At 36.0% G+C, this 24626-nt stretch overlaps 1 protein-coding gene across 1 annotated transcript in view; it reads right to left on the reverse strand.

Moving 5' to 3' along the window:
- Window positions 1-24626, reverse strand: part of ITSN2 (intersectin 2) — a 139413-nt gene that overhangs the window by 73708 nt on the left and 41079 nt on the right. Inside the window, 6 exon segments of the mRNA XM_007455500.1 lie at window positions 4465-4562; window positions 5348-5365; window positions 5585-5742; window positions 9368-9504; window positions 19677-19757; window positions 21054-21193. Coding sequence (XP_007455562.1) covers window positions 4465-4562; window positions 5348-5365; window positions 5585-5742; window positions 9368-9504; window positions 19677-19757; window positions 21054-21193 — 632 coding nt within the window.

Here is a 24626-nt window from a genome sequence, read left to right on the forward strand (position 1 = left end):
AAAAAAAAAGCCTGGTGGGAGTTTGATTGAAACTGCCTTGAATCTATAGAACAATTTGAGGAGAATTGCTTTCTTATCAACACAGAGTCTTCCAATCCATAAACATGGTATAGCTTTCCATTTATTTAGGTCTTCCATTTTTCTCAACAATACTTTGTAATTTTCAATAAACAGGTCCTGTACATCTTTTGTCAATTTTATATCTAAGCATTTCATATTTTGTATGTAAATGTTATTTTTAATTTCAATTTCTGAATATCCATTGCTTGTATGTAGAAATACAACTAATTTCTGTATATTGATCTTGTTTCCTGCAACTTTGCTAAACTCACTTATTACTTCTAGTAGCTTATTTTTCTTTTTAAGATTCTATGGGATTTTCTACACAATCATGTCTTCTGCAAATTAAATCTTACTTCTCCATTTCCAATCTTGATGTCTTTTATTCTATGCTGAGTCACTGCAGATCCATTACGATCTTTATCCTAGAAGATCCCATCTCTCTAGTTTTAAGCTCTTCAAAGTTCAAACTTCTTAGTGTAGAATTCAAGGCCTCTGAAATTGTGGTTTCTTTGTCAAGTACCAACTTACCTTTCTAGCTTCATCTCCTAATATTTGTCCCATATTCTAGGTAAATGGTTATGTGACATTCTTTAAACACACCAGGCTCAATGTTTTTGTTCAAGATATTCCTTCCTCCTGCCAGAATTTTGTCGGGTTTAGGGGAAAGAACACAGACTTTGGAGTTAAGTGAACCATGTTTCAGTCTTAGCCATGCCATCTGGCTGGTAATCTGCTGTAAGGTCATGAATATCATCTAAAGCCTCAGTTTGTTCATCCATAAATTTGGGGGGAAAATACCTGCCCTACCTTCCTCCAGGTTATTCTGAGGATTAAATATATAAGAATTATAAGAATTATAATTAAAAGAATTATAAGATTATAGGAATACTTATAAAAGTGCTTAGTAAACTGTAAAGCTCTAAACAAGTATAAAGCATAATACTTTGAGCCCTTTCTCCATCCTATCCTTGGGGAAAATGTCCCCAATGCTATTTGGTTGTGTTATTGCTTCATCTTCTGGGTTCCTATAGCACTTTATTTCTTTAAATGGTTAATCTAAACATATCACATTATATTTTGTACAATTATACATATTTCTTTTTTCTTCCTAAACTTTGCCTTCCTTATTCATTTTTATATATCCCCAGTAGGCACATGGCTAGAAACTCAACAAATGTTAACTTGAACAGACTATTCTAAATTAGATAAACAACAGATTCAAAGTTTAATTAATAACAAATGGATTTATTATCAGGCAACTTCATTTGTGTTTATGGTAAATAATTCTCATTTTAATGCCATATGTCTGGCTATTTATTACATCATGAAGGAGATATTTAAAAAATCCCTCAATCTAAGCTGCTTTGGTTAACTACATAGATAGTATCATAACAATCTAATTACCATAAAATGGTGTTCTGAAATAGAACAAAGGAACCACTGATAAAATATTATCCTGTAGATCTAGTTAAGATGAGTTTAAAATAGCTAATCCAGAGCACTACAAATGAAGGCAAGCACATAATAAACCCTGAGGAATATGCAGCCTAAACCTGATTTAAATATTTGGTCTAAAGGCAAAGGAATCACTGAAAGGTATGAGTACTGGCATTCAAACACTAACTTCCTCCTTTTCTTACAAACTTTTAAAAGCAAAATTTCTTTAATACTATTTCCTAATGTTTTCAACCTTCTGAAGAAGAAAAGGCCCAATCATTTATTATTCAGAGTTAGACCAGGTTGGCTCTGTAAGGGGTCAATTTTAACCAATTTCATACCTGTCATTTATAATTCTAACTGATTTCTAGCTGTCAATTTACACAGAGAGTTAAACTAGAAAATTTTACATAAATTCTCACAGGCCTAGGGAAACTATTACTTCAAAAATATCATTAACAGATAAGGATAGAAAAATAGGTTGTCATGAAAAATGTTGCCATGGTTCAGTGGAATTTATCATCTTTTTCACTTTCACTCAAACCTCCTTGGCCACCTTCATTCATTAAGTGACCAGATGTTGCCTCCTATCTTACCAACAATACAGAAGCCCTCAGATTTGACCTCACCTCCACCTCAGCACAAGTTATGATCCCATCCATCCCTTCGTCCAGCCCTCCAATCACGAAGGAAAATGTATCTAGCCCTTCCACCTCTCCCTCTTCCTGTGCTATAGACCCCAAGCCCTCAAGATTATCATGAATCTTCCTCCTCTCCATCCACTGGTCAGAACAGAGAGGTCTGACAGTGAGGCATGAGGTGCCTTCCTGAGTGCTCTGTGCTCTGTATGTTGAACTGAGCGGTGGTTTCAAAGATCTCTATACATGTACAAATTATCTGAGCTGTACACTTATGGTCGTGTACTTCACTCAATGTAAATTACATTTTAATTAGAAAAAACACCTCCCACCATTAGTGATTTACTCTTTCTGGTATCATTAACCCTTTTCCTCTGCAGATCCTTTCTATTATTTAAACTTCCTCAAGCTTCTGCCAAGTTAAAAAACAAAAAAACAAAAAATAAGAACAACTTCCCTCAACCCACATTCCTCATTATTTACCACCTTCGCTCCCTCCCCTCTTTCAAAAGTCAGGCTCCTTCAGAGAGTTTCATATATTCATTGTCTCCCCTTCCGCCCTTCCAACTGTTCCTCAACTCACTGAAATTTGCCTTCTTCCCCCACCACTCCACTCAACTAATACTCTTCTCCTCAAGGTTAACAATAACTGTGCTGTTGTTAATCTAATGGTTATTTTTTTAGTACTGTCTTATTTTACATGTGGACCACTCATCTCAAATGTCCCTGACACTAAACTCTGTTTTGTTCCTACCTGTAGTCATTCTTTTATGGCTCCCCCTCCTCTAACAATCCCTTCCATGTCCGTGCTTTTCAGGGATTGCATCCTCAGTCATCTTCCCCCTTCTTTATTACACCCTTGGATGAGCTCTGCCACAGTCATCTTCAACACACTGATGACATCCAAACTGGCCTCTAGATATCTCTGGATATCCAACTGCTGCCTAGAAATCTGAAACTCATCCCAAACTGAACTCATTATAATTCCCACTTAAACTTCCTCCTTCTAATCTTCCTGTCTTAATGACAACCAAGCTGTCCAAATCAGGTATCTGGTAGTAACTCATGACTCATTCTTTACGTCAAAGATTCGGCAGAGAACACAAGCGCTCAAGAAACTCCAACTAACATTATGTTCCTGCTGTCACTACCACCAGACTGGCTCTCTGACCGTGGGAGACGTCTGCTCTAAAGCTGGTAGCAGTCTACACCCTTCCTTCCTCTACTTCTTTAGGATGTGTCTTTCTCATTAAACCATAAACTCACTAAGAGTAGAGACTGTCTTGTTCACTATATCCCTAGCCTATCACAGCTCCCAACAAGTATTTGATGAAAGAAATAAAAGATATAACCAAAAATATAAGTAAGCTCTTGACCAAACATGCCCAGAGCTAGGCTACATTGCTTCATTCTTGGACACTACCTCATCATCACCAAGTAGAAGAGGAGGAACGGCAGGGCCAGAAGACTATGGACTCAAGCTCCTCAGCTGAGGAGCAGCTATGGCACTGTCAGTGTGGCAATGGCAACAGAAGGAATGTGTAGCTGGGGATTGTCTTGAGCATTTGAATAGATGGTTCTGGTAAACCCTATTCCAAGTATCATTAAACATTTGCTACCTAACTGATAAAATACACCAAACTGGTGACAGTGCAGGTTAAAAAAGAAAACAGACACTGCCTAGGTATTCTAGGTAATACTGCCTTTATTTACTAAGAAGAAAACTGAAGCCAGGATTAAAATCGAAGTTGGTATGCTTCTAAAGCCTGTATTCTTTCCAGTAAATCACATAGCTCTGTCAAATGCTATTCCCTGCATCTTCTCTTATTCATTCATTTTACATCATTTGTGATTATACAATAAAAATCTTTTTGTTCCAAGGAACAAGGGTCTGCATCTAACTAGAGCTACAGAACTTAACTCCTTCAACTCTTTTAATGGTTGCCAGAAAATAACTAGCTCCCCCAAATTTCATTGGTAATTTATTAAAATAACAAAATATCACCTTTTATGACATAAAGCAGTATGGCAGAGTGGAAAGAACACTGGATTTGGAAATCAAAAGACATGTACTTGCACTCCACACTGGCAGTGTGCTGCTGACAGTTACAACTTGTGTTAAGTCTTCCTACCTAGAAATATGGCAGTAATAATAACTGTCCTATGCAGCTCTGCGGTATGTCATAAGAACCAAATGAGGTAATGCTTAAGGTATATTTTTAAAATGGTAAATCACTATATAATAGTATACTCAATATTATTACGGAAAGTAATATAGTACATTGCATTCAGCTTATTCATGAGAAAAAAAGATTTTGTTTCCTACCTGTATTATATCCCCAGAATTAAAACTCATTTCGTCATGGTTCCTTGCTTCAAAGCAATATAATGCCCTGTAATTTACCAAAGCACCGGCTGGCTCACCTAAAGAGAAGATAATTGTCATTATCTGCTTCTTTCATATATACACATCTTTGCTATGACTCAATAAAGAGCTTGAAAAGAAAAAAACTGAGCATCAAACAGTATCATGAAAATCCATTTAATATAGGCTTGTTAGAATTTAAATAATTTCAATAGTCACAGAATCAATATGAAAACAAACAAGGATATTCGTCTTAAGTAGGAGTCAGTAAAACAAAGAGATGGCTTGCAGTGTGTGCCATGCGCATGGATGAAGGAAGGTGGGGTGGTAATTGTCAAGTGGAGGGAGACTAAGTTCCAAGAGGCTTAATTTGATCTGCGAAGGTCAGAATATCACAGGGAAGAAGAGCACAAAAGGGAGGTCACAGACAGGTTAGTCAGTAAACAGGGTTGACTACAGATGTATCAGTACAGTTCTAAAAAAAACCAAACAGTACAAGAGTTCACAAGTGTACTTGACAACAGATGAAAGATATTTTACTTTGCTCATTTGTAGAATAAATGCTTTAACTTAGAAAAATTTCAACACATTGTATCATTAATAAGGATTCAAAGGTTTGTATATTCAGAAGAAATACAATAATATTTAAAGTATTTTAGAAATGCACTCTGGGGTGTATCAAAAACAATGTATATCTTCTGAGAAAATTTCAGTGTGCAAAGACTTAAAACTAAACTGTTGCTTCATTAAAATAAACAGTTTAGTTACACTGGTGGAATAAAATATTTTAAGCTATTTACTTCAATTATGAAAACCGTGTCAGGGTTTATGCACTGTTAGTGACGCCTATCTTCTTTTCTTTGTGTTGCTTCAAGATTTCTACCCCCAGTCTTTTTTCTTTTTTTTTCTCAGTCTGTTTTAATAAACCCACGAACTTCTCATCCAAGTTTAATTTAGGAAAAGGTCTTTTCTGACTCTAAGGATTAGCATTCATTTTAATTTTCTTCTTTTTTTGAACCTCATCAGAGTCTATTTTTTTCTTTTTGCTTTTGTTGCTCTGTTTCAGAAAAATCAAATCAATTATTTTCATCCTTATCCTTACTTTGTTTCTCCTCAGCTTTCCACTCCACTTCTTGAACTTTTTCTTGTGTTTTTTCTTCTTGGAGTCGCTTTTGTTTTTCTTCTTCCTCCTTTCTAAGATTTTCTTTCCATAAGTTTTCTTTTCCTTGTTTTGCTTTCCTTTACATGAAAGAAAAAGAGTTTGCATAATGTCCTAAATTTTTTTAATGCAAAATAAAAATGTAATAGAAGATCTTGTTCCTGACAAACTAAAGAAAAATTACATATTTCTTATATGTTTAAATATAATCTTAGGGACTCCCTCTGGTGACGCAGTGGTTGAGAATCTGCCTGCCAATGCAGGGGACACAGGTTCGAGCCCTGGGCCAGGAAGATCCCACATGCAGCGGAGCAACTAAGCCCGTGCGCCACAACTACTGAGCCTGCGAGCCACAACTACTGAGCCCATGGGTCACAACTACTGAAGCCCGCACACCCTAGAGCCTGTGTGTCACAACTACTGAGCCCATGCACCACAACTACTGAAACCTGCATGCTCTAGGGCCCACATGTTGCAACTACTGAGCCTGTGTGCTGCAACTACTGAAGCCCGTGTGCCTAGAGCCTGTGCTCCGCAACAAGGGAAGCCACTGCAATGAGAAGCCCGCACACCGCAACAAAGAGTAGCCCCTGCTCACCGCAACTAGAGAAAGCCCGCGTGCCGCAATGAGGACCCAACACAGCCAAAAATAACAAAATTTAAAAAAAAATACAACCTTATATAGTTATGTATTTATTATATATAGCAAAGACATATTAATAGGGGGGTGTGGAGAAACCGTGGGGATCAGGGCTGAAGGGGAAAACCAATTAATCAATCAATTAATCAAGAGAGAAACTAAGCACAAGTAGATGAGCTAGGGAGTATGACTAACAATTTCTCACACTCTCAAATTTCTTCCTGCCAGCCAACCTCCCAAACCCAAGAAAAAAAGTAGAAAAAAACTGTAATGGAACTGTTCAGAAAACGAATCTAAAAATTATATCTAAATTTCCTTCCCTTGTCTCCAGATTCTTCACAAGGACTGCTGTCAAACTCTTATTCCCACTATCCTAGCTAATCCCTGTTTTCGGGATTGAGTGATTGCTGTGAAAATAGGAAATGCTGCTGGACAGATTATCTACTTCTTATATTATCACTTAAAAGTCTTTTTCATTTGTTAGATTTTAGATAATAGAGCATTTTTCCTCTATAAGTCCATACTTCTGTACATGTTTCTATGACATCTGATATAGCTGCAGCTTGGTTTCTAGCTGGTCAAGATGGTCTAAGATCAGCTTAGTTGTTTTAGTATTAGAATTAATGCTCACTGGAGTTCTTGCATATACTTTTTATGATCTTACTGGAGGCAGAGCAGTCACCACTAATTAGCACCTTCTTCAAGTCTCAGCACACATTATCAGGGGCTATTAAGATTGTGACTGGATGCATCCCTAGGATTTGGGGGCATTTATGCGCCACCAAGGTGAAAGTCTTGGCTTAATTCCATATCTCTATTCCTATAATTCCTGGAGGAATTTGGAAATCCTGGATAATTCCAAAAATTGTACACCCACTCAGTCATGAACCCTTCCTCCTCATCCCCCAAATGTCTTATACTTCATACTCCTGGTTCATTATCCCACAACTAACTTCCTCTCAACCCTTTTCAAATCCTCCTACACCCTCTATCACTTTGCAGAGTGCTTTCTCTAGCACTTTCCGTAACTGACATCCAGCTCTCCTTTGAGAGGCATGCTTCTCTTGCAGTCCTTAAGCAATTCCGACCAATATTCCCTTTCCCAGTTCTCGGTAACCTTCCCTGACACTCTCCCACGCCTAGGATGACCCAACCTACCTTTATTTAAATTCCCATAGCATTATAAACACCACTATCAGAGTACCTGCTACATATTTACTGGAATAAAGAAAAGACTAGATAGTTAAGAGAATAAAAAAATAAATTTTGGTAAAGTTTCTATGTGCGTGTTTGTGGATGAGAAACTGGTCCACGGCCAGAAGATGCTTCAGAAGTTGGACAAAGAGGCCACATCTACAATGTGAAAACCTGACTATTACCAACAGCTTGGGACAAGAAGGCAACATCCCTGAGCAAATGGCCAAGAAATCAAGATGTAGTACTAAGACCCAGCTCTGGACCAATTCTACATGTTCTGATTTCTTCCCTCTACTAAAGCAGGATAATGTGCAAGGACAATGAATAAAATGAAAATGTGTATTACTAATACGGTCTGTTGGCCTGAAAGGAATTGTGGGCAGTGATGGAGAGATATCAAGATACTTGCATGTGTAAACAGAAAATTCTTACTAGCACATGACAGTCTCCATCTCTGTCAATCAAGATTATTTACTACTAATGAATGAATGAATAAAAGTCATTTTATTTGAGGATGCTCTTCAGAAGACTTAAAATAATATTTGTGGAACATTCTGCATGTGACTAATTTATTTTGATGATTTATTTTGATGACTGTCAATTTCTTTGACAAGTACTCATTTTACTTTTTAGAAATGGACTTCTTATATCTAAGGGAGAGCCCAAAATAAATTCAAATAGAACTAAAAAAAAAAGAAAAAAGAAAATTCTAACACAGGGACTAGTTGCACAGCACTGCACAGTTCCCTTGTGCAATGTTAAGTGGCACAAGTTAGGTGGCAAATAAAAGCCCTAATTTGAACTTTACTGTCTCCACGTCTATATTATTCTGGGATCTCTTGTTAGGGAATCACAAAAGTAGGGATCTTAGAATAAAGAATATTATAGCTATTTGTTTAGCTGTCTGACTCTCCTACTAGAATTATGAGAAATCTAGGGGCAAGGAGTAACCCAGAGTCTACCTGCATCGCAGTCAACAGTGACCACTCAGTAAAAATGTGTTAAAGTGGTTATTCTAAAGCCATTAAGAAAAGAGGCCTGCTATATGGTAATGTGTCTTTCTTGCCTTCCCAGTAACTATTAGCTCTTTCATAGACATTATTGTCTACTCTTCTCCAGGGCAAAGAAATGTTGGTTTATTGATATTTGTTAACTAATTATAATAATTTCTGACACTAGAGAACATGGGAGAAACATAGGAACATATTAGAAATAGAATCTTACCGATAGAAAAAAAAATCATGCAAAGTCTCTAAATGAATGGTTCTAAGCTTCAGATACCACAGCTGTCTCACTTTTCCTTGCTATAAATGTAGGCAGTTGATATAGCTCAGATACATACAAAGAAGCCTGCATCAACATGGCATTTCTACACTCAGTATTACACTCTATAAAATTAAGTACTTGGTTTTTATGATTTTTCAGGAAACGGTAATGGATTTATTATGGAGAGATAGAAATAATGAGTGCTTATTACCTGCAAAACATTATACTTGGTTCTTTGGTTTTATTTAATTCTGAGTTACTTATGAGGTATGCATTAATGTTCCTATTTTTCAGATGGAAAAACTGAGGTTCCAAAAGGTAAAGTGACTTAACCAAGATCATCCAGATAGTAAGTGGTAGATCAAGAATTCTAAACCAGGTCTGACTCCAAAGTCTGTATTTTTCACTAATGGAACATAAAATTGGTTACTGTAAACTCAGTCCACAAAAGAAGGACTGAACTTCTAAAATTTAGAATCTAATTAGCATTTTAGGATAATCATTTTATTCCCCTTAATTTTTCATAGTCAGACTAAAAATATGGGCAACAAAATCAGAATTCTAATAGCAATATAGTATAATAAATTTATCAACTATATTACCTTGTAGCCTCGTCTTCTAGTTTCTTTTTCTGTATTAGCTCTAATCTTTTTCTTTCAATTTCCCTCAGTTTGTCACGTTTGATCTTATAAAGTTGTTCAAGGGCTAACTGCTGTGTATTGTAGCTTTCTCTCAGTTCCTAAGGAGAAAATAAGAAGTCAACGTGGCATTGATTTAAATACTTTTGTCTTATGCAAAAATGTGGCAAATGCATTAAAAGATAAAAATCATAAAGCAAGTTAAACTAAAGTAAAAAGATTAAAAGTCTTAAAAAATCTAGATTGAAAAACTCTTGAAAACAGTAGTATTTAAGGTATGTGGCCAATGAGGACAAATGCATGTTAAAATCATCTGCTTTTATATTAATTCATTTCTAAGGAACATAGAATCTTTCACAAGCTAATTCTTTGATTTGGTACTTCATTTTCAATAAAAAAGCAATCTATTAAAAATACGGGGAAACAATTTGCTTATTCTAACATTTGAAGAGGAATTTTGCTCAGTCGTATTTTTGACACATGTAGTTTAACCAAGTTACCCATAACTTTTACCCAGTAAAATACTGAACTAAACACAGAAGCAATTATTCAATAATTTAATAATTATTCAATATTTATTTAATTTAAATAATAATATATTAAATAATTTAATAACTAGAAATGGAAAAGATAATGTCTACCTAAAACCATGACTAGAATGGGCCAAAATAATGAAAAGTATTCCAAACAGGGATTAAAATAAACAATTGTTTACTGAGCATCTAGCTCTGTGCAAAATGCTATAAAGATTCACAGCGATCCAATCCAAGGCCGTCTTGACTCCCAAGTCCGTAGTCCTTGTCTTCAAAGAGTTCAGTCTCAAAGTAAAGTGCCAAAATCTGGGATTATAGGTAAGTGTCTTCGCAGAAACTTGTGATTATCTGTTCAGCATTTCCTTTCCCTCTTCTGCTAACTGCACCCTTCCTCCTTTTGGGAAGCTGATTTACCCCCCAATCCCACCCTTATGTGGTTTTGATGAGTCTGTCAGATTCAGTGCTCCTAACTCCCACCCGAGTGTGGTCACTGGATCTAAACAATCACAGCACTTCACCTCCCTGGCAAGAATGACTGCTTCAAAGGATGTGCACATGATCCAGGCTGGGCCACAATCCCTTCCCGGGATTCAGATATATTGAAGAGGGGAGAAAGAAGTCTTTCCTTCACTAAACTCATTAAAATGGGATAAGGTAAACCTGGAGCTGCCCCACTTCCTAGTGAGGCCATCAGGGGTAGGAATGAAGTCAAAACAGGAAAGAGAGAAGCAAAGATTAGAGATAGAGTTGGAGAGAGAGGGAGTGCTGGGGGAACCAAATCTCTAACTTCATTCCTGTGTCTAGGAACTGCCCTGTCTACTGATTCAGTCAATGGTCTTAGTACTCTTACAATAACCACTCTTTTCAGCTTAACTATTTTGAACTGAATTTCGTTTACTTGGAATCTATAGAATCCTGAACAAGGGAGTAGAAAAAGCCTGGGATGAGGAAGAGGAAAAAAACCCAAAAAACAAAAAACTCCCACAAAAACCTGAAGTAAACAAAAGAGACTTCACAGCAAAGGTGGGAGCTTCAACAACATTTAGATAGAATTTTTTGGTAAAAGATGTCTTGGGGCATCTATCTACACACAAAAACAGAACTCCAAACCACAAACAAACAAACGAAAATAACCTAAGCTCTACTTCTTAATATTTTATAGGTGAACCCTTTTAACTTGATTGAAATGGTAGATCTAATCTGAGTAAATGTGGTATCCAGAAACTATGCCCAAAATGTCTAAGATCAAGACTTGCAGCTTAAGACAACAAGAATACAAATTCTACATTCATAGCAAAGTTTTCACAGATCTCAGCTTCTGTAGTTCTCTTTGTTGCACCTTTCTCTAAACTCTATTGATGGGACTTCTTGGCGGTCCAGTGGTTAAGACTCTGCCTTCCAATGCAGGGGGTGCAGGTTCGATCCCTGGTCAGGGAGCTAAGATCCCACATGCCTTGCGGCCAAAAAACCAAAACATAAAACAGAAGCAATATTGTAACAAATCAATAAAGACTTTAAAAATGGTCCACATCAAAAAAATCGTTAAAAAAAACAAACAACTCTATTGGAAAGCGGAAGACTACAATGGTTACAATCTGTGGAGAAGCAGTGTGGTTTAGTGATAAGGGCACATGGAGCACGGGTCTGGAATAAGAACGCCAAGGTCTGAATCATGCTCTATCTGTAACTAGCTGAGTAAACTTAGGAAAGTTACTTAACAGTCTCTTCATCATAAAATGGGGTTAATTATAGTACATGCCTCATAACACTGCTATGAGGACTGAATGGGTTAATACACATAAAGTGCTTACAATAGGGCAGGGCACATAGTAAGTCCTCAGTAAATATTAGCTATATTATTGGCTGAAGTCATAAATAGAATTATAAGTTTAAAAGGAGAGTGAAGAGGAGCCAAATTAATGTCTGATCTTAATATGGCTGTAAGGTTAGCCCTCTAACTTGTCCTTTAAAATACTGTTCCAAGTCTTCCTTCATTAGCCCATTCCTCCAGTGTGTGAATTAACGAGCTTCCTTGTGCTCCCCAAGACGTTCTGTGCATTCCCCTATCACAGGCAGCGTCTTCTGACTGTATGACTGTCTCCACTGGAGTGAGTTTCTTGACAACAGGACTGTCTTTCATCAAGGTATCCCCACCCAAGAGAGAGCCTGGTACAGTGTAGTTATTTAATTAGCATGTACTGGATGAATGAAAATACATAAACCATAGTCTATGCATATTAATACGATTTGAAGAGCACCACAGGGCTTCCCAAAAACATTTCCTCTGCCTGACTTACAATGATCCTAGAAATTCTTATTAGACTCACTCCTCTGAGTTAAGTCATGCTTCCAGGAGGTCCTGGTTAAATCTATCAGTTAACTATCACTTTGCTGTACAGCAGAAATTAACACACACTGTAAATCAACTATACTTCAATTAAAAAAAAAATCTATCAGTTAACTGAAAAGAAGTAAACAATCTGCACTTAACGAAAAGAATTGTACTCCATCTTAACGGAATAACAGATCATTCTTTTCAGGTTAAGGAAGTTCTCTTCCATTCCTAATATGCTAATAACTTTTTCATTTTTTAATCATGAATAGATGTTAAATTTTATCAAATACCTTTTCTGCATTTAGTGAGATGAGCATACTATTTTTCTCCTTTAATCTGTTTATATGGCAAATTACAGTCAACAGTTTTACATGTCAAATAATCTTTGCATGGCTAAGATAAATCCAACTTGGTCATAATGGAGTATCCTTCTTATAAATTTCCACATTCAACTTTTCAATATTCTTTAGAATTTTTGCCTCTATGCTAAATTGGTCTATAATGATCCTTTCTCATACTATTCTTACCAAATTTTGAGGTTTATGATAGTTTCATACAGTAAGTTGGGAATATTCCCTCTTCTACATTTTGAAACAGATGTATAAGACTGGAGTTATTTATTCCTTCAGTAAAATTCTGGGTCTGGATTTTCTTTTAGGGAAGATTTTAAACTATGAAATTAAAATATTTTGTGACAATAGAGCTACCTAAATATTTTATTTTTCTTGAGCCAGTTTCAGCAAATTCTGATTTGTTCATTTCACCTACATTTTCATATTTATGTGCAAAATTTTTCATAATAGTCCCTTCTCTTTTATTGTTTGCAATGTATTTAGTTATAGCTCTTTTTCACTCCTTTATTTTTATTTTGTCTTTAAATTAAGTCTTGCCAAAGGTTTGATAATTTTATTAATCTATAAAGAGAGTCAAATTTTGGCTTTCTTGATTCTCTGTATTAAATATCTGTGTTCTGTTTCACTAATTTCCTTCTACTTTTTTCCCTTTATTATGCTAGTCTTTTTCTAGCTTCTTAAGTTGAACACTTAGCTTATAAATTTTCATCTTTTTTTAAAAAAGTATAACCATTTAAGGTCAAATCCTGACTCTCTGGGTTGAATTTCTGCTTGCTACCTGTGTGACCCTGGGCAACTTAATTTACTCCTATGTGCAATGTGAACAAATAATAGGACGTACCTCAACGGGTTAATATTAAGGATTAAATAAATTAATATAAGTAAAACATTTAGAACAGTGCCAGTCACAGATAAAGCCTTTAATAAATCCTATTATTAGTATATCTTATGAATTAGAAAATAGTTATTGACTCCTGATATGGAATATGGGGAATCTGCTCATTTACACTATCCCCCTGCCTCCTCTCCACCTTCCAGTGTTCGTTATAATTTAAAAATATACTTATTCTACTATTTCATTTTCATAAACATTTGACAACATTTTGCAACGTAATTTTTCTCCAAGTTTTTATTTTGAAAACTTTCAGATCTACAAAAAATTTGACTAAGTTGAAGATGCTGATGCTTTCACCCCTAGAACTTCATCATTATTCTATGTAACTATGGTGTCAATGTCAGTACCAAACTCAAGAAATTTAATAGTGACATAATAATCTTAATACAGAATTCATATTCAAAAGATGTTCCCTCCCAATAGTGTAAATATTGTCCTTAATAACAGCTTTTTTTTTGGCTCCATAATCCAATCAAGGACCATACACTTCATTTCATCATTGTAAGAAGATTTCCTCCATCTTTTATGAGATTCACATTTTTAGAGTGTGGGTTAGTCAGCTATTTTACAGACCAAACCACAATCTGAGTTTGTCTAATTATTTCCTTACACTTACACGGATGAAATATTTTTGGCAAAAATAGTATAGAAGTGATGTGTCTTAAAAAAAAAAAAAAAGAAGTGTCTTTTTCAGCGCATCATATCAGGAGACACATAATGTCAGCTTCTGCCATTTGGGTAATGTTAAATTTGACTGCTTGGTTGAGGATGGTTCACCAGTTTCTGGCCTGAGTATTTTCTTTGCTCTTCATTGCCATTTCTAGATGATTATTTCTTCTTACTCTTACAAACTCCATCTTTTTCTGAGGCTCAGAATAACATCCAGCAGTACCACCCTCCCGTTCCTCTTTATTGTCATCTATGGATCACCTGGTCACTGATCCTCATTCATTCATTTTCATTATTCTTCCAGTCTTTGACATCAATGTAGACGACCCCATCAAAACCTCAACTCATACTGATCTCCTCAAACACGGGGAGGGGGAAGTGTAAGCCTGGACGAAGTGAGAGAGTGGCGTGGACATATATACACTACCAAATGTAAAACAGATAGCTAGTGGGAAGCAGCCGCCATGGCACAGGGAGATCTGCTTGGTGCTTTGTGTCCACCAAGAGGGGTGGGATAGGGAGGGTGGGAGGGAGACGCAAGACGGAGAAGAAATGGGGATATATGTATAGCTGATTCATGTTGTTATACAGCAGAAACTAACACACCACTGTAAGGCAATTATACTCCAATAAAGATGTTAAAAAAAAAGGAAAGGTAGGGATTGAAATAGTAACATGGGAAATATCAGTCAAGTAACAACTAGGAGCATGTGGTTTATTTGATGCTGAGTTGAAAACTGTAAGAACTGGTGTCCAGGGTGCTGATAGGACTTGGGCAGCTCTGCTAAGTCATTCTAAGTGACCAGAAACTATAAATTCAAAAGCATTCTCAATGTTCATTCTTGGGGCTAAACATATGTATTTCAGCACACTGGAGGAAAATTTTCCAAGTGAATATTATACAGATAAGAAGGCTTAATTATCCCTTGGCACTGTTCCTTTCCTGCCTCAGAATTATTGAAAAAAAATACTGAAAAACACAAATAGGATTTATGCAAATATAAGTATTTGACAATAGATCTTCTGTATAGTTTTATAAAACATAATTATAAAAGTGTATATGGTTTAAGAAGGTTATAAAGTTTAAGAGCATCACAGTAGGAGGATTATAACTTTCCATTGTGATAAAATCCATTGACAAACACATGAAAGAATGCTCAACATCACTAATCATTAGAGAAATGCAAATCAAAACTACAATGAGATATCATCTCACACCAGTCAGAATGGCCATCAGCAAAAAATCTAGAAACAATAAATGCTGGAGAGGGTGTGGAGAAAAGGGAACACTCTTGCACTGTTGGTGGGAATGTAAATTGATACAGCCACTGTGGAGAACAGTATGGAGGTTCCTTAAAAATCTACAAATAGAACTACCATATGACCCAGCAATCCCACTACTAGGCATATACCCTGAGAAAACCATAATTCAAAAAGAGTCATGTACCATAATGTTCATTGCAGCTCTATTTACAATAGCCCGGAGATGGAAACAACCTAAGTGTCCATCATCGGATGAATGGATAAAGAAGATGTGGCACATATATACAACGGAATATTACTCAGCCATAAAAAGAAACGAAATTGAGCTATTTGTAATGAGGTGAACAGACCTAGAGTCTGTCATACAGAGTGAAGTAAGTCAGAAAGAGAGAGACAAATACCGTATGCTAACACATATATATATAGAATTTAAGAAAAAAAAATGTCATGAAGAAGCTAGGGGTAAAACAGGAATAAGGACACAGACCTACTAGAGAATGGACTTCAGGATATGGGGAGGGGGAAGGGTAAGCTGTGACAAAGCGAGAGAGACATGGCCATATATACACTACCAAACGTAAGGTAGATAGCTAGTGTGAAGCAGCAGCATAGCACAGGGATATCAGCTTGGTGCTTTGTGACCGCCTGGAGGGGTGGGATAGGGAGGGGGGGAGGGAGGGAGATGCAAGAGGGAAGAGATATGGGAACATATGTATATATATATAATTGATTCATTTTGTTGTAAAGCAGAAACTAACACACCACTGTAAAGCAATTATACTCCAATAAAGATGTTAAAAAATAATAAAAAAATAAAAAAATAAATAAAATCCATCGAAAATAAAACTTCCCATTTTAACTAAAAAAAGAAAAAACAAAACAACTGATTTCCTCAACAATGATTTTTTTTACTCCATTTAATCCCTCATTTGCATTATTATACCCTGAATCTTGTCATCATCACAAAGAGAACTACCACTGATCAGTATGCCATTTTCCAAACATAAGTTCTTATCCTTCAAGCTTTTCTTATATATGGTACATCCATTTCAACACGTTTCCAACCTCACTGAGACCTCCATTCTGTTGACCCCATCATCCTCTTTTTTCATCAGCACCCCTTCCTCTCTTCATATCCCTTCATGTCCAGTACATATTTCAGAGTTCATGTTTATCACATTTACTGTGTTAAGATCTGTAGCTCCCTTGTTCCTCCCTCTCTGCCCACGTCTATTAAAACCTCAAACCCGTATGAATCTATTAACCTATGTCATCATCCTTTTCCATGCTTACACATAAACAGCTGAACCTTGGTGGGGGAAAAAAAAGACACAATTAGGCCTGCTGTTTTCAATTTAAATTCATGAACTCCAACTTCAAATAGGCATTCAACATTGCTCAGGACACCTACTAAGCTTGCACTCCCCACCCCCACTAAGATGTGTATTTTATGCCTACTTTTCACTCCTGAAATTTCCCAATCTTCCATTCATTCTTTTCACTACCAGCCAATAATCTTGCCTCATTAAGCCAGACTGGAATTCCCTCATCTTTCCATCTCAAAAGCAATAAAACTTCCTGCATCTGCATCCATCTCCTTCTAGTCTAGTTCGAGTTATTCCATGTCCTCAACCACCCATGAAGACTCTTTGTAATGATCTAACTTGCTTCTGATTTTAGGTTTTGAAGCTATCAACTTCCTACTCTCTACAAACAAATTTAACCGACTTCACACCTATCTTATCCCCATATGTTACACTGGAAGTATTCTTTTTCTCTTGTCCTTCAATCTATGCTCCAGATTATATCTTAGTCTGCTTCCCTGGGACTTTGCTCCATCAATTATCACTACTTTATATGGTCAATCTCAATCTCTCATTTTCCTCCTCCTTCCCTTCCTCTCTCTTCTACTTTAAGTCTTGTCTTTCTTTTCTTTCTTCCTTTTACTGAATTTAAAAAATAGCGTTTACTTAAAAGAATAAATTACATGGAATCAGAAGTTTTCCTAAAACCTGGATATTACATGGTTTTCTGCTGTTTTTTGACTAATTTCTTTCTACTTTTTTCTCATAAACTCTATATACCAATACTAACTCTAAATGCTGTATACTTTCTGACTGAGAATATTCAAAACCATTCATTCATTCAACAAGTGTGTATTGCCATACATGATGTTCCATGCACTGTTCTAGGTGCTGGGAATTCAGCAACGAAATATTTGGCTTGAGCCTGCATCTTTAAGACACTGAGATGGATAAGGTTAGTTACCTAAAAAGCTTAATTTTCTCCATTTCCATTCTCTGGTCCTAACAAAATATCCATTCCTCATGTATCCATATGCTGCATAAAAAGGTGATAACCACTTTCAAGGGTGGTCCTAATTATTCTTTTATTTTTCAACTTTATTAAAGTATAATTGGTAAATAAAAACTGTATATATTTAAGGTATACAATTTGCTGCTTCAATACACATATACACCGTGAAATGACCACCATAATCAAGCTAATTAACATATTCATTTCCTCATATAGTTACCATTCCCTCCTCCCCCCTTCTTCTCTCCCCCCCTTTCTTTCTTTCCCCTTTCTTTCCTCTTTCCTCCCTCCCTCCCTTCCTTCCTTCCTTCCTCTCTCTTTCTTTCTGTGGGAGAATGTTTAAGATATATACTCTTAACAATACTGTATTGTATAGTTGAAATTTTCTAATTATAGTCACCATGCTGTGCAGTGGGTTTCACAACTTATCCATTTTACATAACTGAAACTTTGTATCCTTTGTCATCTTTCTTAAAGTTTTCCTCATGCTCTCTTTCCACTCTCCTAAAGAGTTGTTTACACGTACTCCACCCCTCCTCAGCTCCCATTCATTCCTGATCTGCCACAGTCCAGCCTCTGCTGGTCACTCAACTGAGATGGCACTTTCAGAAAGGTCTTCAAAGGTCTCCTTGTTGACAATTCAATGGATACTTTTCAGTACTAAGTTAACTGACTGCTCTGTATCATTTCCAATGACTACAGAAAGCCTCTTTTCTTGCTTTCTGTAACAATAGTCGGTCTCCTGACCACTCTGACAGTATAGGTTTCATTCCCTTTTACATTCCTAAATTGCCTCTGTTGAAACCTCAACAAGCAGTGAAAAGTTGGAAGGCAGGAAGCAGAAGGAAGAAAGGAAAACAAGAGACAAGAATAATCTGCTAGCCTGTGGAGAATCAAATGCTAACTCGAAGAATCAGACTTCTGTGTGTGAGTACAGTCCACAAATATCATCAAACTGCACTGTATATGTGAAGAAACACTTAGGTTTACATTTCTGTGTGATCTGCAGCAAAAGTGCTAAGACCAGATAATCTGGCCATTCATGCTATAACCATAAAGGAAAGGATGATACCATCTTTCCAACTGCCCTACCTTTGCTTAGGTAACAAATGAGCTCTACTTATGTTCTCATCTTCACTGTGTATATACATGTAATTGCCCTATTGCTATCCATTTTAGTACTGAGTAGAATGCAGTCAAAAATCTACTAGGGTCACCAAGTGGTAAATATAAAGCAACTTTCTTTAAACTAAATTAAAATAGGAATTCATTGAATGTTTTAAATATTCTTTGTGCTATCTATACATGACAAAGTGAACTACTTATTTATAAATATCATTTAAACATTTTTATCTGTGGTGCAAGGGTATCTAAATATGAGGTCTGGTAACTAGACAAAACTAAAGCTGCACCTGCATTATTGGTTCTTTAAGATTTTTCTTCAAGAAAAATCTTATAGCAGTATTAGGAAGCAGCCTGATATATACATGACATAACCTTACACTAGATTTCAGAAGGTATAAGTTTTATTTTAAACAATAATTTCAGTGATATGGGTAAATAATTTAATCTCACATTCCCTTAGTTTCCCTTTTAATTGAATGAGTAATCATCCCATCAGTTAGCCCAACTCACAGGGATGTTGTACGGGAACCAGGAAATATTTCTCAGTGTCCTGGGCTCCTCATGAGAAAGGTTACTCTGGGCAACCCTACTGATTCCTAGCATTAGACTCAAACAGGCAGTGAGACAGCAGAAGGATATTTAAGCAAGCAGAAAGAAAAATGTCTATACTGTATATGTTATTTCAAACAAGGATATTTAGATAAATGCAAAGAATAGTCTAGTTTTTAAAAAAAGAAAACAGTAAAGTAACTCAAAGAAAAGGAGCTAGATATTAGAAAATAACCTTAAGTAAGAGGAAGAGGTTGTTGAGACAGCTTAGCAGAGACAAAAGGCACTGAAGAACAGAGTCATCCATATTCCCACACTGTAAGATAAGGCAGATAAAAAGCCAATTAAACTATGTACAGATTTAAAAAATAATAATGTAGGGAAGATAACTTGGCTGGTTTGTCTGTCCATCAACAACAAATTATTTGGTTTTCTTTAAATTTTTTTTCTGCAGAATATATGCTTGGGTAGAATGTATTATTAACATTATTCACCTCAAACTTCCCTTTCTTAACTGAAGCCACCATGGTTTCTTTTACCATTCTGTTTACTCTATGGTTGGTGTAACACTATTCTAAATAAGTTAGCAAAATGAAAGTCACATGAAGAGACAGAGAGCTGCCTGAAAAGCTTTGTAATACGTTATGCTCTAAAAACTTCATGCTTCATTAGCAAGGGAGTAACTGAAACTAGTCCCAAATTTTAATCATATGCCATTACTCTGGTTGCTAGCTTTTAATATTTTCTTTCACGGGCATGGCTTCAGTATACAACTAACACTGCACAGAATGATAAGCATATGGTATACGTTTTGGACATCTGTTCTGCCACTGCAGCAAATAATGAATCATGAATCTACTTTTCATGCAAAATTTTTAGTGCCAAATTATGCTTTGGATTTCATTGGTTATGGCATTATTTCACAAAGGTTAATTAAATTGTAAAAAAAAAAAAAAAAAGAATTTAGTGTGTTAAAAGAGCCTCTACAACCTGGACTATTTAAAATTTTCCATATTTCCCATTTTCAAATTTGCCTAAGATCATTCTGGCTGAGATCTAACACTGACAAATCTAATCTAATCTAATCCTAATACTGACAAAGGTAATTATTTTTTAAATGTATAGATGCGGGCTTCCCTGGTGGCACAGTGGTTGAGAGTCCGCCTGCTGATGCAGGGGCCACAGGTTCGTGCCCCGGTCCGGGAAGATCCCACATGCTGCGGAGCAGCTGGGCCTGTGAGCCATGGCCGCTGAGCCTGCGCATCTGGAGCCTGTGCTCCGCAACGGGAGAGGCCACAACAGTGATAGGCCCACGTACCGCAAAAAAAAAAAAAAAAGAAAAAGAAAAAAGAAAATGTATAGATGCCAATAAAAACAGTCATCAAAAACTGGAAACTATGGCAAATTATAAGTTTATTTACACGACTCAATGTTTATAATACACAGAGAACATTAAAAAGAATCCTGCAATTCTGGTATAGCTCAAATTATAAAATAAATTATGAAATGTACTACATATAACAATAATAGCTTCAGTTATTTATTCAATTAAATCAAAATAAGGAAGGTAAAAGGCAGCTAACTAAAAATGAATATAATAGAAGATAAATACCTTTAGTTGATTGTTAAATGAATCCATTTCTGATAGCTTAGATGCAGTTTCTTTCTCAAGAGCATCTAATTGTTCTTTAAGTCTTTGGCATAATTCTTCCTTTTCTAATGATTTTTTATGAAGTAAACCGACTCCTAAATCTGAAATACAAACATCATACAGTTTACATTTGGTAGAAGTTCCTGTCATTACCAGTAATTAACATTTACTGTCTGGTCAAATTGGTACAACTAGAGAGCCAAAGGCTATACACACATAAGGTGGATCAACTCAAGGGAAAAAACAATCAGCAGTCATTTCCCTTTTGTTGGATCATATCTTGGAAGATCCTCATATGGAAATGTTATAAGCATTGGTTCTGTACTCAAAAGTACTAGAACTTGAAGTGACGCTCCATTTTGGGTAAGGTGCTTCACCAATCTGATCTGTAGGCTCTCCTATTCAATGGGCATTATATCACCCACCTCATATATGAGGTGATGATATAAAGCCATTAGTAGAGTCTGGCCCACAGTAAATACTCAATTAATAGCACCTATTGTTAAAGTAGCTTTCTATTTATTCTCAGTGCTCCCAAGAATAGGGGAATATTCACTACAAGGACTCAATATATATTACTAACTGGATCATTCAGTGGTGTTATTTTAGGAGGTAGGAACAGAGAGCTTCATTTTATATGACCTTTTCTTACACATTTAGGCAAGGATGAAAAAACTGGATGGAAATATATGATACAGATTACATTTCAATAAATTAAGATAGCAATCTTACCATCTATTTAAATACAGCTGACCCTTGAACAACAATTGGAGGGTGGCCCTCTGCTCTGTTGAAAATCCAAGTATAACTTGCAGTTGGCCCTCAGCATACGTGGGTGCAGTTCCTCCATATCCACAGTTCTAAGTCCTTGGATTCAACAACCACGGATCTGTGTAGTACTGTAGTATTTACTTATTGAAAAATATCTGCATAGAAGTGGACCTGTGCAGTTCAAACCCACGTTGTTCAACGGTCAACTGTACATATTTTAAAACTTTATTGTATTTTTTAAAGTACAGAAATCTAGTACAAAATTCAAATAAAATGAAGCATATAGAGTAAAAAGTAAAAAAAGTCTCTCTTCATCTCAACTCCTACCCCCCCTCTTAGGTACTTGATATGTGCATATTCAGCATTTCCATGGGGCTTTAATGGGATCACGCTGTCTACACTGCTTGGCAACTTGTTTTAAATTTAATAACACATCTCACCATTAAAGACATCTAGATCTAGTTCATTCTTTAAAATTGCTCCCTGGTAGTCCACATTATGGGTATTCCGTAATTTATGTAACTATTCCCTTTTTGATTGCCATTTAGGTTGTTTCTGATTTTCTACTATTAAATAAAAATGCTGCCATAAACATACTTGTGTGTACATTTTAACGCACACAAGGAAGTATTTTAAAAGGCTAGGAGGTGAAAGAATTGCCATGTAAAAGGATATGCACACTTTAAATTTGGACAGAAACTGCCAAACTGCCCTTCCAAAAAGCTGTACCAGTAACAAAGACACCAAATTACCTGTTTCTGCATATCCCTATCACCAGATACTATCACTCATTTTTCTTTCTTTTTTTTTAAACATCTTTATTGGAGTATAATTGCTTTACAATGGTGTGTTAGTTTCTGCTGTATAACAACATGAATCAGCTATACATAATATTCCCATTTCTCCTCCGTCTTGCGTTTCCCTCCCACCCTCCCTATCCCACTCCTCTTGGTGGACACAAAGCACCAAGCAGATCTCCCTGTGCCATGCGGCTGCTTCCCACTAGCTATCTGTTTTACATTTGGTAGTGTATATATGTCCATGCCACTCTCTCACTTCATCCCAGCTTACCCTTCCCCCTCCCCGTGTCCTCAAGTCCATTCTCTACATCTGCGTCTTTATTCCTGTCCTGCCCCTAGGTTCTTCAGAACCATTTTTTTTTAGATTCCATATATATATGCGTTAGCATACGGTATTTGTTTTTCTCTTTCTGACTTACTTCACTCTGTATGAGACTCTGGGTTCACCCACCTCAGTACAAATAACTCAATTTCATTTCTTTTTATGGCTGAGTAATATTCCATTGTATATATGTGCCACATCTTCTTTATCCATTCATCTGTTGATGGACACTTAGGTTGCTTCCATGTCCTGGCTATTGTAAATAGAGCTGCAGTAAACATTGTGGTACATGACTCTTTTTGAATTATGGTTTTCTCAGGGTATATGCCCAGTAGTGGGATTGCTGGGTCGCATGGTAATTTTATTTTTAGTTTTTTAAGGAACTTCCATACTGTTCTCCATGGTGGCTGTATCAATTTACATTCCCACTGACAGTGCAAGAGTGTTCCCTTTTCTCCACACCCTCTCCAACACTTATTGTTTGTAGATTTTTTGATGATGGCCATTCTGACCGGTGTGATACCTCATTGTAGTTCTGATTTGCATTTCTCTAATATTAGTGATGTTGAGCATCCCTTCATGTGTTTGTTGGCAATCCGTATCTCTTCTTTGGAGAAATGTCTATTTAGGTCTTCTGCCCGTTTTTGGATTGGGTTGTTTTTTTGATATTGAGCTGCAGGAGCTGCTTGTAAATTTTGGAGATTATATCACTCATTTTTCATTTTTGCTAACTGGCAAAAAAATTCTTATTGTCACTTTAATTTGTATTTTCTTGACAACTACTGAAATCAGATAAATATCTATTTATATGGCCATCTACTTACATTTATCAGCCATCATCTTGAATTGTCTCGTCTCAACCTTTGCTGGCTTTTTCCTCCTATCGGCTTGTCTTAGTTTCTGATTTGTAGAAGCTCTAAATTCTTGTATCATACATATTTCAATTTTTTTTTTTTTTACTGTTTATGACATCTTTCATCATGAAAAAGTTTTTCATTTTTATTTCATCAAAAACTAAATATTTTCCTTCATAGCTCTATGTATTGTTTGAAGAGACTTTTCTGACACCAAGATTATAAAAATGTTTTCCTCTGTAACATTTTTTTCTAGAGTTATATTTTATGTTTAGCCTCCCACTTTACCTAGAATTTATATCTGCATAGAGTGAGGTAAAGAGCTTCTTTACCCCACTTTCAACTATCCCTCAAATCACTTAATGAAGAGATAGTAACCATCGAAAGCCCATCCCTTCCCCACTGATGCTAAATGCCAACTTTACCTAATCCTAAATTGCCATATATATATATATATATATATATATATATATATATATATATATATATATGCTTTTTTATATTCTTTTCCATTATGGTTTATCACAGGATTATATATATATATATATATAGGCTTGTTTCTGGACTATTTAGTTCCAGTGTTCTGTTTCTATTTTGGATCAATAATACGTTATTTTAGGTACTATACCTTTCATAACTCATGTTTCGGTATATGATAGGGCTAGACTCCTCCCCCCACCAATGTTTTTTCTTTTGAAGTCTTGGCTCATGTTGTGTATTTTCTCTTCTAGGTTAATTTGTGAATTATCTGTCAATTTTCATTTAAGGAAACCTGAATAAAACTGAA

This window comes from Lipotes vexillifer, unplaced genomic scaffold (genome assembly GCF_000442215.2).
Source record: "Lipotes vexillifer unplaced genomic scaffold, Lipotes_vexillifer_v1.1 scaffold131, whole genome shotgun sequence".
Taxonomy (NCBI): domain Eukaryota; kingdom Metazoa; phylum Chordata; class Mammalia; order Artiodactyla; family Lipotidae; genus Lipotes; species Lipotes vexillifer.